Source organism: Lynx rufus, unplaced genomic scaffold (genome assembly GCF_022079265.1).
Source record: "Lynx rufus isolate CCGP_SWC_20201006 ecotype Redwood Valley unplaced genomic scaffold, mLynRuf1.p SCAF_6, whole genome shotgun sequence".
Lineage (NCBI taxonomy): Eukaryota > Metazoa > Chordata > Mammalia > Carnivora > Felidae > Lynx > Lynx rufus.
This window is the reverse complement of record NW_025814878.1, coordinates 9,722,253-9,747,090: the sequence shown is the minus strand read 5'-3', so window position 1 is coordinate 9,747,090 and position 24,838 is coordinate 9,722,253. Positions and strand designations below refer to the sequence as shown.

Sequence of the window (24,838 nt, the reverse complement as noted above, 5' to 3'; positions counted from 1 at the left end):
AAAAAATTTTTTTTTCAATGTTTATTTATTTTTGAGACAGAGAGAGAGACAGAGTATGAACGGGGGAGGGTCAGAGAGAGGGAGACAGAATCTGAAACAGGCTCCAGGCTCTGAGCTGTCAGCACAGAGCCTGACGCGGGGCTCGAACTCACAGACCACGAGATCATGACCTGAGCCGAAGTCGAACGTTTAACCGACTGAGCCACCCAGGCGCTCCTTGTTCCTTTTAAAAATTTTTTTTTTTTCAACGTTTATTTATTTTTGGGACAGAGAGAGACAGAGCATGAACGGGCGAGGGGCAGAGAGAGAGGGAGACACAGAATCGGAAACAGGCTCCAGGCTCTGAGCCATCAGCCCAGAGCCTGACGCGGGGCTCGAACTCCCGGACCGCGAGATCGTGACCTGGCTGAAGTCAGACGCTTAACCGACTGCGCCACCCAGGCGCCCCTCCTTGTTCCTTTTTAATGCATTGACTCTCTAAGTGTTTCTCTCCAGCCTTTGGTCCCCCAGAGATGCCACACCCCCATTATATGACACTGGCCAAGTCCTATGACCATTAAAAAAAAAATAGACTTGGGGGCGCCTCGGTGGCGCAGTCGGTTAAGCGTCCGACTTCAGCCAGGTCACGATCTCGCGGTCTGTGAGTTCGAGCCCCGCGTCAGGCTCTGGGCTGATGGCTCAGAGCCTGGAGCCTGTTTCCGATTCTGTGTCTCCCTCTCTCTCTGCCCCTCCCCCGTTTATGCTCTGTCTCTCTCTGTCCCAAAAAAATAAATAAACGTTGAAAAAAAAAATTAAAAAAAAAAAATAGACTGTATTTTTTTAGAGCAGTTTTAGGTTCATAGCAAAAACGAGTAGAAAGTAGAGAGTTCCTATATGCTCCCTGCCCCCCTCACATGTGCTATCAAATCCCTCTTCCACTAACAAATCCCGCACCAGAGTGGTACATTTGTTACAGTTGATGAAACTACATTGACATGTCATTATCCCCCAAAGTCTCTAGTTTATATTTGGGCTCACTCTGGGGTTTTGAACAGATGATGTGATAATCCTATGTATCCACCCGTATTGCCTCATGGTATATAGTTGACCCGTGAACAACATGGGGGTTAGGGCTCCCCAGTTGAAAACCCATATACAAACTTTCACTCCCCCTCAAAACCTAACTACTATTAGCCTGCTGTTCACTGGAAGTGTTACTGATGATGTAAACTGTTGATTAACATATATTTTGCATGTTATATGTATGATATACTCTATTCTTATAATACAGTAAGCTAGAAAAAGAAAATGCTATTAAGAAAATCATAAGCAAGGACGGTGCCTGGGTGACTCTTGATTTCGGCTCAGGTCATGATCTCGGTTTGTGTGTTCCAGCCCTGCCTCGGGCTCTGCGCTGACAGCATGGAGCCTGCTTGAGATTCTTTCTCTCCCTCTCTCTGTGCCCCTCCCCCCCATCAAAAATAAACATGTTTAAAAAAAAAGAACGAGGGGCGCCTGGGTGGCGCAGTCGGTTAAGCGTTCGACTTCAGCCAGGTCACGATCTCGCAGTCCGTGAGTTCGAGCCCCGCGTCGGGCTCTGGGCTGATGGCTCAGAGCCTGGAGCCTGTTTCCGATTCTGTGTCTCCCTCTCTCTCTGCCCCTCGCCCGTTCATGCTCTGTCTCTCTCTGTCCCAAAAATAAATAAACGTTGAAAAAAAAAAAAAAAGAACGATAAGAGAAAATACATTTGCAGTATTGTGCTGTACGTATTGAAAAAATCCACATATAAGTGGAACTGCACGATTCAAACCATGTTGTCGAGGGATAGCTCGTTTCACTGCTGTAAAGATCTTCTGTGCCCTGTCGATTCATCCTTACTTCGCTTCCAACCTTTGGCAACACTGACCTCTTTATTGTCCCTGTAGTTTCGCCTTTCCCAGAATGTCATGTGGTTGGAATCATACAATACATACACACCCTTTAAAGATTGGCTTCTTTCATTCAGTGACACACATTTAAGGTTCGTCCATATTTTTCCATGGCTCTGCTGGCTCATTTCTTTTTAGCACTGAATAATATTACATTGTCTGGAGGCACCATAGTTTATTCATCCATTCACATAATGAACATCTTGGTTGCTTCCAAGTGTATGCAATCACGAATAAAGCTATTAACATAACTATAAACATCCATATGCAGGTTTTTGTGTGGACGTGTTTTCAGCTCATTTGGGTGAAGTACCGGGGGGCACGGGACATGGTAAGAATATGTGCAGTTTTGTGGGAAGCTGCCAAACGGCCCTCCAAAGTGTTTGTACCATTTTGCATTTCCCACATGACCATTTTTGAAGTCCATTTACTCCCCAGTTGGAGGGACAAGGTGAACTCTCCCTTCAAACCCTAAGCCTTTGTGACTCTAAATGAGAGCTTTGCGATGGGAACCTGCGTGACGTCCCCGATTCTTGTTCTAATACTCAAGACATTGAAAGTTTTTGAAACAGAACAAACTCATGCACAAGATCCCGCTATCCCTCGAGCCATCGCCCTGTATTGCGATTTTGGAGGCCACCTGCCTTCTGGCCCAGATAAGGAGGCGGGTCAGGGATCCAGCAGTATTTAGGTTTAGCGGTTTGGCAGTCATTTAGCCACGAGAGTTTTGGTACTCGAATGTGCGTGAGTTTGAAGAGATCACATCGAGGTGAAGCACAGGGCCCCCAGGGACCCTTCTTTGAAGGCCCGTGAAACCAAAGCCCTCGGCCACTGGGCCACGAGGAGACTGTGCCCTCTGTGACGCACGCGGTGGCCCCCAGGGGGCGCCCTCGGCATCAGCACCGGTGTCCGTCCCGCGATGGGGCAGCCGGGGGAAGAAGCCTGGGCCTTCTCGGGCCCTGTGGCGCCGCCCCTGCCGGAGGGTGCACACGATGCCCCGGTGGAGTAACCTTTGCTGTGAGTAGCGCGCCCCCTGGTGGCTGTCGGCCCGGGGACGCGGCGGGTGGGTCGGCCACCCCTCGGCGTGGGGGCTTCCAGCCTGCCTCCTTTCCCTTGCTCTGACCAAGCCCTCGGCATGGAAGCCCGCGGGGAGGTGTTAGGAAGGGAACCGGCGGCCCCGGTACAGCCGACGCCCCGGGGTTCGGATGACCCAGCGGCCCGGCTCGAATACGAAGCCCGCCCTGCCGCTCCTGGGTCGTGTCGCGTTTGCTGCGGGCCGCAGCGGCGGTGGAGCATGTGCCCAAAGCCTGTGCTCCCAGAGCAGTGACCCCACCCGGACCCAGGCCGCACGCACGCCGCTTCCTGCCAGGAAAGGACACAGCGCGAGGACTCAGGCGTGAGAGGGGCGTCGGGCTTGGCCCGAGGTGGTGGCCGGCCGGGGTCACCTGGGAAGGTCTTTGCACAGGAGGATAAAAAGAACATGATACAGGTCTCAAAAAATCACTAGCATTTACCAACGGCCAGAAACAGCTTGGAGGAGAGCGAATGGGGGATGTGGCACAGGACAGACGGGCCTTGCTTGTTCGGCCGCACCGTGGGGAATGTGTAGCCGACTGCGTAACAGGAAAGGAGGCTGAAAGATGGAATCCAGGTTCCAGTGCGTTTCCCAGCCATCGCCCGTGGTTTGGGGCAGAACAGGCACCTGTAACGTGGAAGGTGTGGTCGGAGTTGGTTTTTTGTTGGTCATGGTGGTGGCTGCAACTAATTGACCCTTGGTTGCCAGGCTGGGTGGCTAGGAAGATTGTGTCGGAAGTCCTGCAGCCATTAGGGGTAGGTTGCAGCATCACTTTGTGATCAAAGAGGTATTTTAGGAAGCAGAGCCTCCCTGGAAGGTCTGTCCCGGTTCGGGAGGGCGCGGAAGGGAAGTAGAAGCTGGAATGAGGGCTGAGTTCTGCTATGTGTGTGGCTCTTAACCCAGAGCACAAAGGCCCCTCCTGGGCCAGCAGTGGCCCAGTCTGGAAGGCTGTTGTGACAGCCATTAGCTCCTAGGATTCCTTAGGTCAAAAGACACGGCAGACCAGTTAGGATTTAAATATCTCTTGTGATCCTTAAAAAAATGTGTTCAGCCTGTCTATCACTCTGTCTAAAGAGAACAACTCCGTATTGCCAGGCTGCGCCGGGACGGTCAATAGCTGTTTTGTTCTGCCAGTTGACAGCTGTTAATCTTTGTCTCTCTGGCTTTGACCGTACACATTCCAGTCATCCCAGAATTTAAGAAAAAGTGTTTCAAATCGAAACAGATTTGGGAGCATGGAGGGGAATTAGGGAGGAAGATGGTAGGTACACCACCTGTTTTCTCCCACCGCGTTAGCAACACGTCTCTGCGTTTTCTAATAAATTTTGGAAAGGTTGGGTGAGGAGTGTTCTTTTTCTCTCCTACGTTGCGGGCAGGAAACTTTTAATGTGTATTCATGGACATTTTTAGTAAAATTGTACGAGAACGGACTTTATTGTTGGGGTTTAACTTTTTTTCTCTAGCGTATTTTCAGCGGTAGTAGACACCTTTTTTTTTTTTTAAAAGGTCACATCTCTTGTGTGGTGTTAAAAGGGTTTGTGGAAGGTTTTTCCTGTGCGTGTCCTTGCATCATTTGGGGAAATTTGTAGAAAGCGGTTCGTGTCATGGAAGTGGACTTAATTCAAAGAAACCTTTAACCTTTACCGCAAGCAGGTTTATAATAGGAACACGTGGAAATTTACAGCATTTTTGTATTTGAAAAGATTATATACGTGGTGCCAAAAAATAATGGGAAGAGCATTCCCGGAGGACTTCTGGAGGAGGTCTGTCTCCTGACTCGAAAGAAGTGTCCGGGGATACTCTAGGAAGCCCAATGACATACATCTAGACAGTCTCAATTTTTCTTTCTGTTGGAATGTTTGCCACAGTGTGGGTGCTGATTATTTCTTTATTCTTTATAAAGCTTCAAGTTGCTCAGAAACGTGTATTTCGTAGTGATTTTTTTTTTTTAAAGGGAAATCAGGAAGTGTACTTCAGATGAAAATAATGAGACCCTTGGTTTTTCTTCAGACCTCCTTCTCTGTCTAAAATATTGAGTTCTCTGTTGTTTTTTTTGAATTTGTTATTTATTTAATGCTACCTCAGACGCTGATGTCAGGTAGAATCAATGCGAATTGGCTTTTTCTTACAGAAAAAGGTAGAGACGATGATGTCACGGTCAAAGGCCCTGTCCACACGGTGCCATGTGCTTAGTATGAGAATGCTTCCTTAGTTTCTCTTCCTTATGGTCTGCAGAATAAAATAAAACCCACCCAGTACTGCGATAGAGACTTGTAGACACAGATTGTAATAGTTCACATCAAGGACAAAACTATTCTCGTGGGAAAGAAAGATCCTATAAGCTGGGTGAAGTTACGGATTTGGGGAAGCATGTTGTTTTTGTCTTTCCAAATATATCTGTATTTCACATATTTATGGATATGTTCTATGTGTTGGTATGCATACCGTTTATAATTACTGAGCTTCATCTTCTGCTGTGGGCATTAAGTGTATTATTACAATTAAGACCTTTTCTGTGTTCACTTTAATTGACTTTTTTCTTAGAGAAAGCAGTACATATTCTAGAGGGAAAATTGATACAAGCAAAACTAAAGTATATCACATTTCCATCCCCCAGAGATCATATGTGAGGTAGGTGTGTATGTGTGGGGGGTGGGGGTTAAATGTGATCATATTGTATATACTATGTGGTAACCTTCAACTCTTTCGTTTTGGTGAAAATCCCATCTCCTCTAATCCCAAATCATACTCACATTTTCCCAAGAAAAGCCAAAACGTCCTTTTGTTAGTTTGCCCTAACTAATATCCAATCTAGGACCATGCCCAGCCTGACTTACTGTTATGCTTTTTTTAATGTATTAATTTAGCTCAGTACCCCTCCCTTTTATTACATCACACTGACTTGTTTTTTATTTTTTTTTAAAAATTTTTTTTTTTCAACGTTTTTTATTTATTTTTGGGACAGAGACAGAGCATGAACGGGGGAGGGGCAGAGAGAGAGGGAGACACAGAATCGGAAACAGGCTCCAGGCTCCGAGCCATCAGCCCAGAGCCTGACGTGGGGCTCGAACTCACGGACCTCGAGATCGTGACCTGGCTGAAGTCAGACGCTTAACCGACTGCGCCACCCAGGCGCCCCCTGACTTGTTTTTTAAACATGAGTTTTTAAATTTAAAAACTGCGGACAAATACACACACCCATATACACTTGACCTAATCTACCAGTTACTGATATTTTAGCACATTCTCTCCCCTGCCCCCCACCCCAGCCCTCAGTGTCTCTCCTTAAACTGTTTGAAAGTTACTTGCGGACAGTCTACGTGCGTTTTTGTTTCATTTTTGTCCCTTGTGACATTGATGTGTCAGACCAAGCTAGTTGTCTTCTAGAATATCCTTCATTGATTTATCTGATTGTCGCCTTACAGATTCCATTAAACATTTTTAGTAGGAATACTGTAGGTGATTTATTGGCCTTCTCAGTGCCTCACATCAGAAAGCATGCTGACAGTTTTGTTCTGTTATCAGGGATGTTAAGTTTAAGGCAGTACCTGCCAGATCTCTCCACTGTAAAGGAAGTTTTTCCCTTTTGATCTGTGTGTTAATGCTCTAAAACTGTAGGTTTCCTGACAGCCTTTCGCCCAAAGGTTTCTAGCATTTCTGGATCTTTGAATGAGTTATTACAAAGGTATGGGTAAAGAGCGGTTTCCTTCATCTAATGACAAACAGCCAACTAGGCTTTTCCAGGTAAAATAACCACTTCAGCTATAGTGAATCTGACAGTTTCCTTGCTTTGTGTTCTTTTCTATGAAAACTTTTCCCCTGCCCCTGTCTTTTTGTTTGTTTCTTTTTGAATGGCCGATTTTCATGGTGATATGACACGCTCCAAATTTATCAGTCACACCCACCTTCAAAAGAGGAAAATTTCCCGTAACCACACTTGCCATGAAACAGGGCTGCATTTTACCTTCTTTCTCACATAACGAGAAATGATTTTTACCTTTCTAAGCAACTGGAAACGTCCAGTGCAACTGGCCCTACAGGTGAACCGAATTACAATATGGCTTTCTTCTCCCCAAATAACTACAAAAGAAAATCCACTTATGTGTATCGTACTTGATGAATGACATAAGTCCATCTTTAAATACCACATCGCTCCACATCTTGAAGGCTGAAGAGCTGTTTGTCCTGGTCTAGGAAGAGCCTATGTAACTCGCTATAAAAGAAACATCTTTATTAACTCTTGTCCTTAATAAATAATATGTGAATCCCGATGCAGTAGAATTTTGAATTCTAAAGAGAATGACTATAGATCAAAGTGGAAGGTATATCTAGATTTAGTGATTGGTCTTTCTCATAAGGAAATACTGCCTGTTCCCTAGTTACTTTTTTAGTATCACTCTTGATTCGTGGACTCTTGTTTTGTGACCCATCATTGTCATTGTTGTTTGCCATGCTTCAGCTTTTGGATGCCACCTTTTTAAAAAAATTTTTTTATTTGAGTATAGTTGATACACAATGTTACATTAGTTTCAAGTGTAGACATAACGATTCTACACGCTTCTGGGTGGTGCTACGGAGCACCTCCTTTCTGTTCCTCACTTTGCCTGACCCGGCCTGGAATTTCCCTGTGGAGCCCTGCTCCGTTTTTTGGGACTCGTTACAGAGACCAGCTAGTTATCACATAGAATGTCCCTCCTTAGATTTGTCTGGATTCTTACTTTTTGTTGTTCTTTAGCTTATTTCTCCTAAACGGGGTGGATTCTAGATCATGGGCGTGATGATTGATTCTGTTTTGCATTGCAACAGAGCCTATGCCGTCTGCCTGACCCACTCTTAGTGATGCTGCAGCTACTTCTACTTACTATGCTGGTACTTGAGTGTGTTCACTTTTCCTTCATGGGGACCAGAAGGAGCAGAGTAGTATCTTTAAACCTGAATTCTGTTTTTTTTTTTTTAATTTTTTTTAACGTCTATTTTTTTTTTTTTTTTAATTTTTTTTTTTCAACGTTTATTTATTTTTTGGGACAGAGAGAGACAGAGCATGAATGGGGGAGGGGCAGAGAGAGAGGGAGACACAGAATCGGAAACAGGCTCCAGGCTCTGAGCCATCAGCCCAGAGCCTGACACGGGGCTCGAACTCCCGGACCGCGAGATCGTGACCTGGCTGAAGTCGGACGCTTAACCGACTGCGCCACCCAGGCGCCCCTAACGTCTATTTTTTATTAAGAGACAGCATGAGCACGGGAGGGGCCGAGAGAAGGGGAGACACAGAATCTGAAGCAGGCTCCGGGCTCTAAGCTGTCAGCGCAGAGCCTGATGCGGGGCTCGAACCCACGAACTGTGAGATCGTGACCTGAGCGGAAGTCGGACGCTTCACCAACTGAGCCACCCAGGCGCCCCTCTTTAAACCTGAATTCTTAAAGGTCCTTTGGAAGAAGTAGCGTTTGCCTAATGCACTGAGATTTGCAAATACTGATAAGACTTTAACTCTGTCCTGGAATCGCCTGACATTAAAGAACGTATTCATGGGTTATGTTTTTTAAAATATGTAGGGTTTTGTTGAACTGTAATAATTTTCTCCCTTCTCCCCCACTGCTCTCCTTTTTCTGTTCATAGTTGGACAGAGAGAGTCGGAAGATGTGAGCGAAAGAGACTCAGATAAAGAGATGGCTGCTGGTTCAGCGGTTGTGGGCGACATCACAAAGGATGGGCAGGAGGAAGTGCCTGAAATAATCGAACAGATTCCTTCTTCAGAAAGCAATTTGGAAGAGCTAATACAACCTACTGAGTCCCAGTCTAACGATGTTGGATTTAAGAAGGTGTTTAAGTTTGTCGGCTTTAAATTCACTGTAAAAAAGGATAAGACCGAGAAGGCTGACACGGTCCAACTGCTCACTGTCAAAAAAGACGAAGGTGAAGGAGGAGGGGCGCCGGACGGGGCTGGCGACCACCAGGAGCCCAGCCAGGAGACCGGGGAAGCAACAGCCAAAGAAAGTGAGCTAAAACAATCCACAGAGAAACCCGAAGAAGCCCTCAAACACGAGCAGAGCACCACGGAAATTTCGCTTCAAGCTGAGTCTGGCCAAGCAGCAGAGGAAGGCAGAGATGGAGAAGAAAAGCAAAAGGAGCCCACCAAGTCTCTAGACTCCCCGACGAGTCCCCTGGCCAGCGAGACAGCGTCACCCTTCAAAAAATTCTTCACTCAAGGTTGGGCCGGCTGGAGAAAAAAGACCAGTTTCAGGAAGCCTAAGGAGGATGAGCTGGAAGCTTCAGAGAAGAAAAAGGACCAAGAGCCAGAAAAAGGAGACACACAAGAACAGGAAGAGACCTCTGAGAAAGCGGCTCCTCCTGAACAGCCACAGCCACAGGAGGCCACCGAGAGCGCCGGCGAGGCCCGACTGTCGGCGGAATATGAAAAAGTGGAGCTGCCCTCCGACGACCGAGGGCAGGAGGCCCCTGAAGAGAAACCCGCCCCTCTAGCGACGGAAATATTCGACGACAAGGTGGAGATCGTCGCAGAAGTCCACGTCAGCACGGCAGAGAAGAAAACCGAGGAGCAGGACGCCGAGGCGGAGGAAGCGGAAGCCGCGGAGCCCCCGCCGCCTGAAACAGCGGCGGACACCCCGGCTGAACTTGAGAAAGCCAGGCCCGTGGCGGAGCCGGCGAAGGCCACGGAAGCGTGCGCCCCCGGCGGTGACCACAGCCGCCCCGCCGACCTGAGCCCCGAGGAGAGAGCGCCCCCCGCCCACCCCGAGGGCCTCGCGGGCGAGGCGGATGTGCTGTCCTCGCAGGAGCGAACGAGGGCGCAGGGAAGCCCTTTAAAGAAACTCTTCACCAGCACCGGCTTGAAAAAGCTTTCCGGGAAGAAGCAGAAAGGGAAGCGAGGCGGAGGAGACGAGGAGGCCGGGGAGCATCAAGCCGCAGCGGAGTCTCCGGACAGTACCGACGAACAGAAGGGCGAGAGCTCCGCTTCGTCGCCCGAGGAACCGGAGGAGATCACGTGTCTGGAGAGAGGCGTCGCGGACGCACAGCAAGAGGGGGACGCCGAGGAAGGCGCTGTTTCGGACGGGGAGAAGAAGCGGGAAGGGGTCACTCCCTGGGCGTCTTTCAAAAAGATGGTGACGCCCAAGAAGCGTGTCCGAAGGCTTTCGGAGAGTGATAAGGAGGACGAATTGGAGAAAGTAAAGAGCGCCACCCTGTCTTCCACGGAGAGCGCAGCCTCGGAGACGCAAGAGGAAGCAAAAGGCAACGGAGAGGAGCAAAAGCCCGAAGAACCAAAGCGCAGGGTGGATACTTCAGTCTCCTGGGAAGCTTTAATTTGTGTGGGATCGTCCAAGAAAAGGGCAAGGAAAGCATCATCTTCTGACGACGAAGCGGCACCAAAACCAGCGGGAGGAGAGGGCCAGAAGCCAGAAGATGCAGGAAAAGACAAAGAAACGGGACCAGATGCTGCCCTCGCTAGTTCCCAGGAACATGATCAAGGGCCAGGAAGCTCCTCACCCGAGCAAGCTGGGAGCCCCACCGAGGGGGAGGGAGTTTCCACCTGGGAGTCATTTAAAAGATTAGTTACTCCAAGGAAAAAATCCAAGTCAAAACTGGAAGAGAAGAGCGACGACTCCGTAACTGGGTCTGGCTTAGAACATTCAGCTTCAGATGTCGAACCCGGGAAAGAAGAGTCTTGGGTTTCAATTAAGAAATTTATTCCCGGGCGGAGGAAGAAAAGGTCAGATGGGAAACCGGAACAAGCCACCGTTGAAGACACGGGGCCAACAGAGGTCAACGAAGATGATTCTGATGTCCCAGCTGTGGTACCTCTGTCCGAGTACGATGCAGTAGAAAGGGAGAAAACCGAAGCACAGCACGCCCAGCAGGGCGAGGAGAAGCCTGAGCAAAAGGTAGCTGTTTCTGTGTCAGAGGAGCTCGGTACGACTCTGGTTCATGCCGTGGCTGTGACTGTTGTTGACGGGGCAAGGGCTCTTAGCAGTGTTGAAGAAAGGTCACCCTCTTGGATATCTGCCTCAGTGACAGAACCTCTTGAACAAACAGAAGAGGAAGCCAGACCCCTAACTGAGGAGGCATTTGAAGGGGAGGCCCTTGCAGAGGAAACCCCCGTTGTTGCCAAAACTCTGCCAGAGGGTCAAGACGCCATTGGCGACACAGTCGTCAGCGAGGTGGAGTTGACTTCTGAAGCTGTGACAGCTGCAGAAACTACAGAGGCGTTTTGTGCCGAAGAAGCAGCAGAAGCATCTGGTGCTGAAGAGACCACCGACATGGTCTCAGCTGTTTCTCAGTTAACTGACTCTCCAGTCACCACAGAGGAAGCGACGCCAGTTCAGGAGGTGGAAGGCGGTGTGCCAGACGTAGAAGACCAAGAGAGGCGAACTCAAGAGGTCCTGCAGGCAGTCGCAGAAAAAGTTAGGGAGGAATCACAGTTGCCCGACACCAGAGGGCCAGAAGACACGATGCAGACAGTGCAGGAAGTAGGGGCCGAAATTCCAGAGAAGGTAGATGCGGAAGAGGGTTCTCAAGAGCCGGATCTGAAGAAAGAGACGGACGTAGTGACGGAAGTACACGTAGAAGAAACTGAGACTGAGACCTTGACACAGGAGGAGGTGGTTGTACAGGCCACCCCCGAAAGCTTGGAACAAGTTCCTCAAGTCGCAGACAGTGTAGAGCCTAGTGAGCTTAGAACCACTTGTCCAGCTGAAACCTTGGTTGGGGTAAAATCAGAATTTATTCTAGAACAGGCTGTTGCTCCCGATTCAGCTGAAACCCTTACCGACAGCGAGACCAACGGAAGCACCCCAGTAGCAGATGTTGAGGCTCTAAATGTAACACAGCAAGAGAAGATGACAGACATCCACGAAGACCCCGAGGTCGCCTCTGGGGTACAGTCACAGATCACAGAAGCAGAGGCCGTGCCTGCACCAGAACAGATGCCTCCAGCACCTTCTAGTCTTCAGTCCCAGGAAGAAGATACAGGACATTCAAAAATGGAAGAGGTTCGGGAACATACAGAGGAAGAGGTATCAGTGGAAACTGTACCCATTCTTTCAAAGACTGAAGTGACGGAAGAGGAAGGCCAGTCTACTGACCGGGAAACCAAAGACACACCGCTTGTTGAAGGCCCTGAGGTGTCGACAGACACTGAAACAACAGTCGGTGAGAAAGAGACCATGGAGGTTGCCCTTGAAGATGAAGTCACCGAAGAACCTGAATTTCAGAAGAGTGATGATACTGAACTCCAGAGCCACACGCCATCTCCTCCAACCCAAGTGGAGGAAGAGCTGGTAGTTGAAGTAGAAAGGGAGAAAACGGAAGCAAAGCCAACCGAAGCGAGTGAAGAGGAACTTGAGCAAAAACCAACCGTGACAGTATCTGAAGAGCTTAGTAAGCAGCTGGTGCAGACGATTAGCGTGGCCGTCATCGACGGGGAAAAGGAGGTGACCAGTTTGGAAGAAAGTTCTCCTGGGCTGGCTCAAGAGGACGCGGTATACACAGAAACTCCAGCTCAAAGCTCTGAGCCGTCATTACCTCTAACGGCTGCAGCAGTGGAGGAGAAGGTCTTGGGAGAAACCGTCAAGATTTTAGAAACACCGGAAACCCTGGAGTCTGCAGATGCACATTTAACACCAGAAGAAAAATCCTCTGCAAAAGATGAGGACTTCACTGCTCAGCCAGGGGAAGACGAGGTGCCCACAGGGACGGAGTCTCAGCCGGAATCCGTACCGGAGGCCGTATCGGCCACGCCTGAAGGAGGCATCAGTGCTGACCTGGAAGCAGACAAGACCACACCGCAGAAACGGGCCTCAGATGAAGAGGACGAGCCGGCTGGTTGCCAGGAAGCCCAAGTAAGTGAAACTAGCGAGGAAGATTTAAAGGCTGAAAACGAGATTTTGAAACTTGAGACTGAGAGCAGTAAACTTGTACAAAATGTGATCCAGACCGTTGTTGACCGGTTAGTAAGTACTGAAGAAACAGCCACTGATTTCCAGACACAGGCTCAACCTATACAAGCTGACACCCAGGAAGCTAGACCGCAAATGGAGGAGAAAGAAAGGGAACTTCAGGCCTCTGCACGGGATGAAACACACACCGTTGCAGCCGAAGAAGAATCCACGCTAACCACCGTGGAACAAACCCACTCTGACGTTTCCAAAGCTGTGAGCGAAGCTTCCGAAGAGATTCCAGCCGTGGAGGTAGAAGGTTCCGGTGTAACCGACCAGCAGCTCGAAGAGGCAGTTCTCCCATCGGAGGAAAAGAAAGAAACAACTGGAACAAAGTCTATTCCAGAAGATGGCGATCGCGCCGAGTTAGGCGAAAGGATAGAGAAGTCACTGTCTGAATCCCAGGAAGATGAAAAGGATGATGCTGTTGATGACCCTGAGAGCCACCACTCAGCCCTGGAAGATTCTGAGGCCTCAGGAGGCTTCACCAAAGAGTCCCTGGACACAGATGGACCAGCGCTGAAAGAGGAGGAAGGTGGCCAGGAAGTAGAATTTCAGGAAGGAAAAGCCCACGGTGAGTCAGAAGAAGAGATCGAAACCCAGACACCGGGAGAGACGCAGAAACAAGAGGAAGGACCAGCAAAATCAGAACCCACAGGATCCTAAAACATCACGTAAGCGAGCTTCCTTTCCTTCCAAAACACTTTTTCCCCTTTCATGCCGCTTGATGGCAAATCTGCTCTAAAGGAAGCAGGAGTTTAAATAATTACGACTTTATGCAGAACCTTCAGTTGGGGAAAAAGCAGTCAAGTAGATCAGGAGACCTAGCTTCCCTTCCTTTTCCCCCTCACTGACAACCCGTTCAGTCTTACTGGTGTCATGAAAACAGTGACTTCGTTTTACCCCCACGTGACTGCTTTCCGAGAAAATAAACGGGGCACGTGTGTGCGCACAAGTGTGCGTTTGCGTGTTTGGCTCAAAGGCATAAGAAATACGTTGCGCTCACAGCACCATACTTACCAGTTCACTGAATTCTTCCTCAAAACTAGAAGCCCAAAGTAAGTTTTCATCCTACAGCTTGAAATTGTAGTTTGTAGCTCTCTGGAAAAAAACAAAACATTTTTGGCCACCGGTAGTAGTAGCCAAGCATTTAAAAAATCCCCAGTGCGTGTGATGCGCCTGAATGCTGGAGCCACAGCCGCCAGTTTTCGGTGACCCAGCCCGACCTGCCGTGGGCCCCCAACCCACTCGCTTTCTCAGGGGCTGGACGCCGGCGACTGGGGCTTCCACGGCTCGGGGAATGAACGGGGGAGGAGAGGAGACTTGACTCACTTTTGATTCTTCCTTCCTCCCACAGTTCTGCCCCGTGTGTTTGCAAGACCAGAATGTGAAGACAGGCAGTAGGAGGAGATGAACGCTGCTGACAAAGACTCACGACCAGTATTTCAGACTCCGAACCGAAGAACAGGCCCATCGACTGACCTCCTCTCTGGAGCACCCTGACAACCCTGAGGCAGCAATCGGGGGCTACAGCCATTTACCGTGTCCTCTGCAGGGCCACCCCTCTTCCCCGCCGCCGATACCATGTAATGTTTCTGATTTAAGGTCCCAAATTCTCCACCCGGAACTGGAGTTGGCCGCACCTAGTTCTGCTTCTCAAACTGGAGTATCATTCCCTATGTATTTATATGTATGTTTTAAGTAACCCTCCTGTATCTATTGTATATTTTTTTCCTTAACGATTAAGGAAATGTACAATACGGTGCATTCCTTTTGTATCACGCAGGATGTGGTGGAAGCTCTAAGCCTCAGCTGTAACCTGTGACAGCAGCTTCCTTAGAAACAACATTCCTGATCAGAAGCTACGGTTCGTACTTCAAAACCCACTGAGGGTCGGGTCCGTGTTTCAGGCCGCTCTGAAATCGCTCACTCTCCTGTTCTGCACAGTGTGCTAAAAATAAAAAGCTTTTTTGGGGGGAAACACAGAAGGTTCCATTGTTACTGTGAAATTTTTCTTTCTAGCCCAGTGGGGGTTGGAAGGGAGTTTTTTTCAGTAGCGGGTTAACTTTAAGCCTTTTCTCTGAATTGTTGTGGCCGTTTGGACAGATGAGTGCGCTTGAATCCCGAGGCAAAGTAGTGAAATGTTTTTCATCTTCTCAAAAAATAATCGACTATTTTAAGTTTTTTATTCTACTCTTATACGCTGGACCACATGCACACACAGCATGAAGTAAGTCAGGTTCTTTACAGATGGTATTTTGCTAGGTACTGGATTGTGTCTGTGCCATATCTGTGCCCACTCTTTTAAGGACAACGTTGCATTAAGTTCCTTTGGATAAACTGTGATTTGACAACTGATTTAAATAAAATATTTGCTTCACTTAGATTTGCTGGTTTTATTAGCTACCAGGGAGCCTGGGGCATGTTTGCGGAGTTCTAAAAGCAGATGAGGTAGAAGTTTCCAGTGTGGTTACTACGTCATCCTGGTTTGTCACATTATACTGGTTTGAGGTAACGTCCAGAGGAACTCATAGCAAAGAGGCATCTGCTAAAACACACCGGGAGTTTCTTCCGACGGACGGCCTTGATCCAATGCTACCATCTGGTGGTGTCTTCCTGAAAAGGTCAATTTTCTGTTGCTATTTTTGGTTTTAAACAACGAGAAATGTCTAGAAAGAAACTTCTCTTTTGAGATTTTTTACAATGTTTATATTTCGGAGACCGAGCGCAAGGAGGGGAGGGGCAGAGAGAGACAGAGACAGAATCTGAAGCGGGTTCCAGAGCCCGATGTGGGGCTCGAGCCCATGAGCGCGAGATCATGACCTGGGCCGAAGTGGGATGCCTGACTGACTGAGCCACCCAGGTGCTCCTAGAGAGAAATTTTAACAAGGCTTCGTAGTAAAAATGCCTCGCCCAACAGGTGATAGTGGACTTTTTTTAATGTCAGTGATTTAGGATTCGTGCTAATACGTAAGAGACTGTCAGACAATTAACACACCACAGTCACCCGTGTCCCGTAAAGTCCCACTTTTTCACGTGTGGAACTGGCCTGGCATACCTGCTTCTTAAATTTCACTCAAACCCAGAACCCGCGTTTGCAAACTTAAATCGTGCCTGCCAGTTGATGATTTTAAAGCATTCTAGACATTCTAGAGAGACCCCTTTTAGCAGAAGGAAAATAGGCTGTTAAAATGAGACAGTAGTTGATCTTATCAACGAACCTGATTCCCCCCCCCAAAAAAAAGCCACATTAGACATTGATAACCTGATACGGCATTCTGATAACAATGTATGGTGTTGTAGTTGGGAAATGTTTCATATCCTTTTAGGAGTTATTCTCACATCCAATAGTCAACCTTGCTTAATTACTAAACTTTAAAATGCCCAAATTAAAAAAAAAAAACAACCCTCTGATCTAAGTATCTTTTGCTGACTCGAGACTTAAAAAATCCAAGTGCATGAGCTTCCTCTCTGTGGCATGCGGTGGTTTTGTGCTGCTTTGAACAGATAAAAGATTCCTGTAGTAAAGTCGTAAACAATTTTTTTTTGGGGGGGGGTTGTAAACCCCATCCTAGCACTCCGTTCTGTGTTCGCTGTTCTCTGACCTCCTGTGGCCAAGTCTCTCTGGTCGCGGCAAGTGGTTTTCCGGTAACAGCTTCACCCGCGCTTTTCATACTCCTGTCTGGATGCGCCCCGGATCCCTTCTGTGCGAGCCCTAGGCCCGTGTCTGTCAACCAACACTGTGTTATTAACCAGAGGGATGCTGTTAGCAGCATGAAATACAACTCTGTATGATAATTCTAGAGCTGCTGTTACTCTGTGAAGTACACGATAACCAAATGTAAACTGTGTGCCTATATTTCGCTACTTTGGGCATCACTATGGAGCCATGTACAATAGGAAGCAACGCGAGACTTGTAAACTCTCACCACTGGATACTGAGGAGTATAAAATGTTCCCCCCGCCCCCCCTCAGGTTATTTTGCTAATGGTACACACGAGTTGCCTTTGTTCCAATATGTTCCAATATGTTCCTTTGGCCGTTTGGGGCTGCAAATAGTCAAGGGCTGGAGAGTTTAGCTTTCAGTGTAAGCTTCAAGCATAGCAGTTGCCTTTTAACCTGAGACAATATTTGCTTCCTAGTTCTGTTCGGAGGCAAGTTTTCATGGATCGAAATAAAATGCAACCTAATTAAATGCCATGGATTTTCTTTCTGTAATTTCACCTGAATTCAGGTTTGATTGCTTTTATCTACTGTTGTGATATTCATCACACGTTTCTTTTAATTACTTACCCATCTTTTACAACATTTTCCACAGAGTCTCATGGCAGTTTGGGACGTATCTGGGGCATGTGTCCATGCATGAAAAACTAACAGTGATTCTTAACCTTTTGGGGTCAAAGGCCCCTTTAATTAGAATCTCATTAAGCCTCTGGCTTAAACTCTCCGCCCCCCCCCCCAATACAGTTTTTGGATAGTCCCACAGACCTCCTTTCAAATCTTGGCCGGAAACTAGAACCAGAGTTAGAAACCCCTTATCCAACGCTACAAGAAAGGAAATGGACACAAACCAAGGAATCCCAGGTGGTAAAGAGGGTGGAAGCTGAATGCACAGTGTCCTGTAACTTCGTCGACATGACTGTGCATTTCTAACGTGGTTCTGGAAATGGATCTGTTAGACATCCTGGCACAATTCTCGTGTGAATGCAGGTTTCTCTGCCCCACCAATTCCTTCCCATCTCCCGCCTGGGTCGCTGGGAATGATCTGGGTCCTAATTTTACATATGAGAAAGCTGAGATTTAGACTACGAGCTTTTAAGTGACTTAAGGTTTTCTCGTTTCTCACTTTTACGGTTTTGGCTAAGGGGACCAGAACTTGGGGATGGCATGATGGTGAAGATAGTCGTGACTTTTTAAAAATGCTATATCACAGCTTAGAATCCGTTCTTTTTTGATGTCTAACTGTAAAAGACGTTGTTACTGAATGCTCTTCCATTGTGAAGTATTACATTAGCCTTTTTTTTTTAATGTTTATTTTTGAAAGAGCACGAGTGGGGGGAGGAGGGCAGAGAGAGGGTGACAGGATCTGAAGTGGGCTCCATGCTGACAGCAGAGAGCTCGATGCAGGCTTAAACCCATGAACTGAGCTGTGAGATCATGACCTAAGTCAGACGCTCAGAACTGACTGGGCCACCCAGGTGCCCCTAAACCTCTTTTTTTTTTTTTTTTAATGTTTATTCATTTTGAGGGAGAGAGAGAGAGAGAGAGAGTGTGTGAGCTGGGGTCGGGGCAGAGAGGGGAGAGACAGATTCCCAAGGAGGCTCTGTGCTGTTAGTGCTGAGCCTGACATGGGGCTCGGTCTCAGGATCCGTGAGATCATGACCGGAGCTGAAATCAAGAGTTGGACACTTAACCAACCGAGCCACCCAGGCAACCCTACGTTGGTTAACCCAACCTTAACGTCTTAAGAGCAACTTTACTGTAACACTCGTATTTTGGAGACCAGAGGCAGAATAACATTTCCTACATGAAGAAATTGGGACCCAATGTGTTGTTTTCCCATGGCAGGATATTGAGTAGTAAAGTCTAGCTCTAACTCAGTTCTCTGTTTTACCTTCTATTCTTTTTTTTTTTTTTTTTAATTTTTAAAAATATTTTTGAGATCGAGGAAGACAGGGTGTGAGCAGGGGAGGGGCAGAGAGAGAGAGGGAGGCACAGAATCTGAAGCAGGCTCCAGGCTCTGAGCTATCAGCCCAGAGCCCGATGCGAGGCTCGAACTCATGGACCGCGAGATCGTGACCTGAGCCGAAGTCGGACGCTTAACCGACTGAGCCACCCAGGTGCCCCTACCTTCTATTTGTTCTAATTCGAAATACCTTGGTATAATTAATAAGCACAGAGGCAATAGTATAAAGTAAGCCAATTTCAAGACCACACTGCTTGATTCTACTGAAACCTGTTAGCCTCAGGAGCTCACCTGATACCTGGAAAAGCAGGTAAGTTTTCTCTGGAACTTGAAACCCGGACACAGTTGTGTTCTTTTGAAAGATTTTCCAGAAATGATATTGCAGAGTTGGCCAGTGGGCCATTTTAGGGAGTGAGATTTATCCTAAGAAATCGTTAAACTAATTTAGCAGGGAAGTGAAGTGATCCTTGCGTTAGTGGTTCCCAAAGAAGTGTTTGGGCTTGTGCTACTGCCCTATCTATTCCCCTGTAGAGTTTTTGGTTTCAGTGGTACGGGTGTTACTGGAATTCAATGTGTTGGGGTTGTAGAGGCTTATCATCTTGCAAGGTCCAGGACAGCCCTTAATAAGAAAGGAGTTTCCACCTAAAATGCAATGCATCTGGAGAATTGCTTCCACCTTCTAGAGAATTAAAGACTGGAGGTTGGAAGGAGACTAGCAACCACGTGGGTGTAATTATCCAGGCAAGGGTTGATAATGGCTGATTCCAACATGGCAGTTTGGAGAGCCTCGAATGAGATCAAGAGAGATTAGGAGATAGAATCAGTAGGCGTGACACCTCATTCCCTGTCAGGGGAACTATGTAGGATGAAGAATGAAGTTTCTGGGTTACCGGCCTGGATGGGAAGCCAAGTCCTGAGATGGGTGGGGCCAGGAGATAATAATCAGTTTGGGAAATGTTTCATTAGAGAGGCCCAGGAGCTATCCAAGGGTAAACACAGGATCGGCGGCTGCATGTGTGGGTCTCAAACAAGAAAGAGTTGAGGACAGTGAGACGTCAATGGCTCCTCTATACCCTTGGGGACACAGAGGGGGGAAGTAACCTACATAACCCTGCAACATTTCTTCAAATCTCGTGCATAAACTTTGGTTGGGAGACTGTGAAAGACGAGGCTTTCCTCACTTTGTCACAGCAGTCTCATTTCAGAATGTAGGACCTTGCACTTCACGAGGGTTTCCTGCTGTGAATATGCTGTAGGAACTAGAAAGCAAAATGCACCGCGTTAATATTAGTAATTAGAAGCGAAAGACGTTCTATAAAACTGTCCGCCAGAGGCAACGTTGTGACTTCTGATGACTGCTGTCTCCTTGAACATTTTGGTAGATTCAGAATAATGACACTGATCTTCCTAAAATGTTATGAATATACATCGTATTCAGACCTGCTCTTTTTTACTTTTTTATTTTAGTTTTTAAGTTTGTTTATTTTGAGAGAGAGAGAGTGCAAGCAGGGGAGAGGTAGAGAGCGATGGAGAGAGAGAATCCCAAGCAGACTCCAGAGCTTGAACTCAAACCATGAGATCATGACCTGAGCTGAAACCAAGAGTTGGTCGCTTAGCTGACTGAGCCACCAGGCACCCCCAGACATGCTCTTTTTTGGAGATGAAACATCCACTTGTCTGTCACCGACATTTCTTTTCTTTCCTCCCTGCTGCCTTTTCAGCATTTGTGGCCTGCTGCACACCTCCCCCAGGGAGACTTGATGGCAGGGACCAGACCCCCAGCATCCTCAGACATCCCCATGTTCTCCAGACCCTTCTATCATGCAGGCTCCCTGTTCTTTCCCCTGCCTGTGTCCCCATCTTTGTCTGCTTATGGGTGTCGCTAATTAACTGCAAAGATAAGATTCTTTAGTCCCTTTCCTTTTGCTGAAAAGAAATTATAGAAATACATTGAAACGATTAAGAACCAGGAAGGGTTTCCCAGGCAGGGTGTGGGTGGTGGAAGGGCCCCGGCTTAGACCTGGGCTGCGTGCTTCCCTCTACGTGGTTGTGTGGCCTTAGCCAACGACCTAACACCATTTTGTTTCCTCAACCAGATCCCTGCCTCTGATGGCTAGGTGGCCTCTTCAAAAACTACTCAAGGTATTTGATGACTTTGGCTTCATTCTTCTCTGTGCTCACAAGTTACAGGGACATTTAGAATGAGAACAAGAAGGTTTAGAATAAAGCCCAGGGCCTCTCAAGCACACATTTCTTCTAAGCTCCTGTACCAATCTGTGGACTGTACATGTTTCATTAAGGAGCGCTTTTCTTCAAGGAAAGAAGAATGTTAGAAATGTCCCAGATCCCTGTCTGGCCCTTCCTTAGCTCCCCTGGGTTATTATAATTCTGAGAAGCAAGTAGAACTAAGAAAGGACAGTAATATAGCAGAAATGACACAAGATGCTGTGGTTCTCAAAGTGGCTTCTGGTACCATCATCATCTCATCTGGGAACCTGTTACAGATGCAAATTCTTGGGCCTGACTCTGGACTGAAGCAGCTACTGTCTGTAAGCAGTCTCTTTTACCAAGCCCTCCAGGAGATTCTGATGTGTGGCTCTGAAGTTCTGGTTTTCGGACCAGTGCAGTAAAATAAGGCTATAGGATGGATTTAAGTTAATTGCCTCAATAGCAGAACAAATAGGTTAACAGGTGAAAAAGCTTTCCCCTCCCTGCTCCTGGCACTTCTCCCCCACCAATTGCTTCCAGCCCATAGAAATGTTTGCACATTTGGGAAAATCTCCACCCCCCCCCCCCCCCCCCCGCCGTCCCCACCTCATAATATAATTTGGACAAACTTAGGTCTGAAACCAAATGCAACAAAATAGGTCAGGTGAGCAAGAAAAGCCATGCTTTGTATTTCTTGCTTTTTGCTGAATCAAAGACTTGTCAATTACAATACAGGACTTGTCAAGTGCTAAAGGCTGGCTGGCCAAAGGTGCATGTTAGGTGTAGAACATCTCTAGGGTAGAAGAAAGAGCATTTTGCTTTTTGAGTGAGCCACATGGGGTTTGGAATCCTGGTTGTCTCTATCGGACTGGATAACCTCAGAGAGGTTAATTTCTTTGGAACTCAATTTCCTCATCTATAAAAACAGGACACATGCCTGCCAGGAAGGTTGGGAGTAAATGAAAGCATCTAGTACACACCCAGCTCAGGATCTCACTCTCCCTGGCTCCGCCCTTTCATGGATATTGTGTTCTTCACAAGGAGTGATCTTCATAACCATTAGGGAATTTAGGCAGGACAGGTCATTATGTATTTTCCAGAGAATAGCAAAAGCTTGAGTCAAGAGTAACCGTGTTTTAGGGGCACCCGGGTGGCTCAGTCGGTTAAGCATCTGACTTTGGCTCAGGTCATGATATCACAGTCCGTGGGTTGGAGTCCCACATCGGGCTCTGTGCTGACAGCTCAGAGCCTGGAGCCTGCTTCCGATTCTGTGTCTCCCTCTCTCTCTCTGCCCCTCCCTTGCTCGTACTCTCTGTCTCAAAAAAAAAAAAAAAAAAATGAATAACCATGTTTTATGTTTGGAAGTATTTCGACCTGAGACTTGAAACACAGAATTATCATTTCACCCTGGTCCATTTTTTTTACATTAAATATTCTGAGTCTCCTTTTATTTTGTTTTGAGGGCTATTAACAGTTTAGTTGATATTCTTCCAGCTGTGTTTAAGGAGCTAGTTCTGGAAAAGGCAGATTAATTGATGTGCAATAATTTGTTCCAGACCAAAATGAAGAGCTAAAGCAAAGCAAAATGCAAAGTATTTTGAGGATTCTGAAAATTGTCCTAAAAATGCTGTCAACCTCAAGAACAATTTCCATTCCAATAAACTACACTCCCCATATAAATAAGTTTGTCTCGACATTCATCACTAATGAATGAGTGAAGAGGGCTCCCCTGCTCCCACTGTAATTCCCAGCCAAGTCTTAGGAAGTACCCTGCATGCACCATTCTCCCCAACCATCCTCTTAAGTGCCTTGATCTTTTTAATAGCAGTTCAGTGGTTTACCTTTTGAAATGAAGGGCTCATTTTGCATGCCTCAACTCTTGCCCTTTCTTGTGAGAGATTATAAATGACAATAGTGGCTGGTTCCTATGACTTATTTTTTTTTAATGTTTATTCATTTTTGAGAGAGAGAGACAGAGTGTAAGTGGGGGAGGAGCAGAGAGAGAGGGAGAGCCGGACTCTGAGGCAGGTCCCAGGCTCTGAGCTGTCACCACAGAGTCTGATGTGGGGCCCGAACCCATGAACCTTGAGATCATGACCTGAACCGAAGTCAGATGCCCAAATGACTGAGCCACTCAGGAGCCCCTAACATTTTTTAAAAAATATTTTATTTTTGAGTAACCTCTACACCCAACACAGGGCTCGAACTTACAACCCCAAGATGAAGAGTCATATGCTCCTACTAGGAATTTACCCAGGGGATACAGGAGTGCTGATGCATAGGGGCACATGTACCCCAATGTTTATAGCAGCACTTTCAACAATAGCCAAATTATGGAAAGAGCCCAAATGTCCATCCACTGATGGATAAAGAAGATGTGGTTTATAAATAGAACAGAATACTACTTGGCAATGAAAAAGAATGAAATCTTGCCATTTGCAACAATGTGGATCGAATTGGAAGCTATTATGCTAAGTGAAATAAGTCAGAGAAAGATATATGATTTCACTCGTGTGGAATTTGAGAAACTTAACAGACTATGGGGAAGGGAAGGGAAAAATAGTTACAAACAGAGAGGGAAGGAAACCATAAGAGACTCTTAAATACAAAGAACAAACTGAGGGTTGATGGGGGGGGGTAGGGGGAGGGGAAAATGGGTGATGGGCATTGAGGAGGGCACTTGGGATGAGCACTGGGTGTTGCATGTAAGTGATGAATTATGGGAATCTACTCCTGAAGCCAGGAGCACACTGTATATACTGTATGTTAGCTAACTTGACATTATAAAAAAATTTAAAAAGTCATATGCTCTACTGACTGAGCCAGCCAGGTGTCCCCCTATGACTTTAAAAAGAAGGTTTGGAGTCCACTCCACTCTCCATTCTTAGGTCATTATCCAAAGTCGCTTTATATATGTATGTATATATTTCCAGTTTTATTGGATAATATTTTTTTTTTTTTTTGAGAGAGAGCACACGTGCGCAGGGAAGGGGCAGAGGGAGAGGGCGAGAGACAATCTTAAGCAGCCTTCACACCCAGCGTGGAACTCCATGTGGGACTCCATCTCATGACCTCAAGATCATGACCTGAGCCAAAATCAAAAGTCGCTTAACCAACTGAGGCACCCAGGTGCCCCAATAAATACCTTTGAATGGCAACGTTTTCTTCCCATTACAGCCGTATTTCTCATGGTAAAGTGAAATCCTACAATACTTTACAAATTTATTATTTAGCTCGATTTGTTGAATGAGTTTTTGTTTGAATGAATTTGAATGAATTTGTTTTCCCCATGAAGAAAAGTAATAGAACCAGGAGTGTTAATAGGGGCTAGAACGTGGAGAGTGACAGCCTAAGTCACTTCTGAAGCTTAAGGGGCTCAGACTGATTACATCATCGACTGAAACTTGCAAAGCTTGTTTAAATTAGTACCATCAAAAATTAAGAATAAATTGTTAAATTTATAACCTCTTGGGATTCTACAGCCATGGAACATTCTAGGGTATGGAGGGAACTGACAGGTCTGTCCCAGGGGAGGTGGCCACAGACTAACGCTTAAGAGCCCTGCACCCCACCCGTAATGAATAGCTGAACACAGGTCCTGCCCTTCCCCCCTCCACCAACCTGCGGGAAGTGAGCTGGGGCTGGCTGGTGCCTTACCCTCTCTCATCACCCACCAGATCCCTCGTGATTCCCATGACTTTCTGCTGTTTAAGAGCCTCCGGCCACATCCCATGTCTCTTTGAGGCTGCCTGGAGTGCTGCGGAGGCCTGTGAGGCATGCCTGGATCTCCCCTTCCACAGAATTTCAGAGAAGTTAACTTGGCTCAAGACTTTCATTTAAATCGGGAGATGTGAATATAGTTTCAACCGAGGAAATCAGTGGAAACCTCTCAATATTTAAGAACCGAGGTTTACACAGCACGAACGTGTGTCACTTTGAGGTAAACGCCTCTTGGTGTCTCTTTCTTCCCTGGGAAAGTTGGACTTTCAGATCCATTCCTGGCCAAGGTTGGACT

The 24,838-nt window shown here is 47.0% G+C and overlaps 1 protein-coding gene across 1 annotated transcript in view; it reads left to right on the top strand.

Annotated features, from left to right (window-relative positions):
- The window catches only part of AKAP12 (A-kinase anchoring protein 12), an 87,527-nt gene extending 72,183 nt beyond the window's left edge, over window positions 1-15,344 (top strand). Inside the window, exons 5-6 of the mRNA XM_047102232.1 lie at window positions 8,599-13,603; window positions 14,287-15,344. Coding sequence (XP_046958188.1) covers window positions 8,599-13,595 — 4,997 coding nt within the window. The 3' untranslated portion in view covers window positions 13,596-13,603; window positions 14,287-15,344. The remainder of the gene's footprint in view (window positions 1-8,598; window positions 13,604-14,286) is intronic.
- Window positions 15,345-24,838: the final 9,494 nt, after the last annotated feature.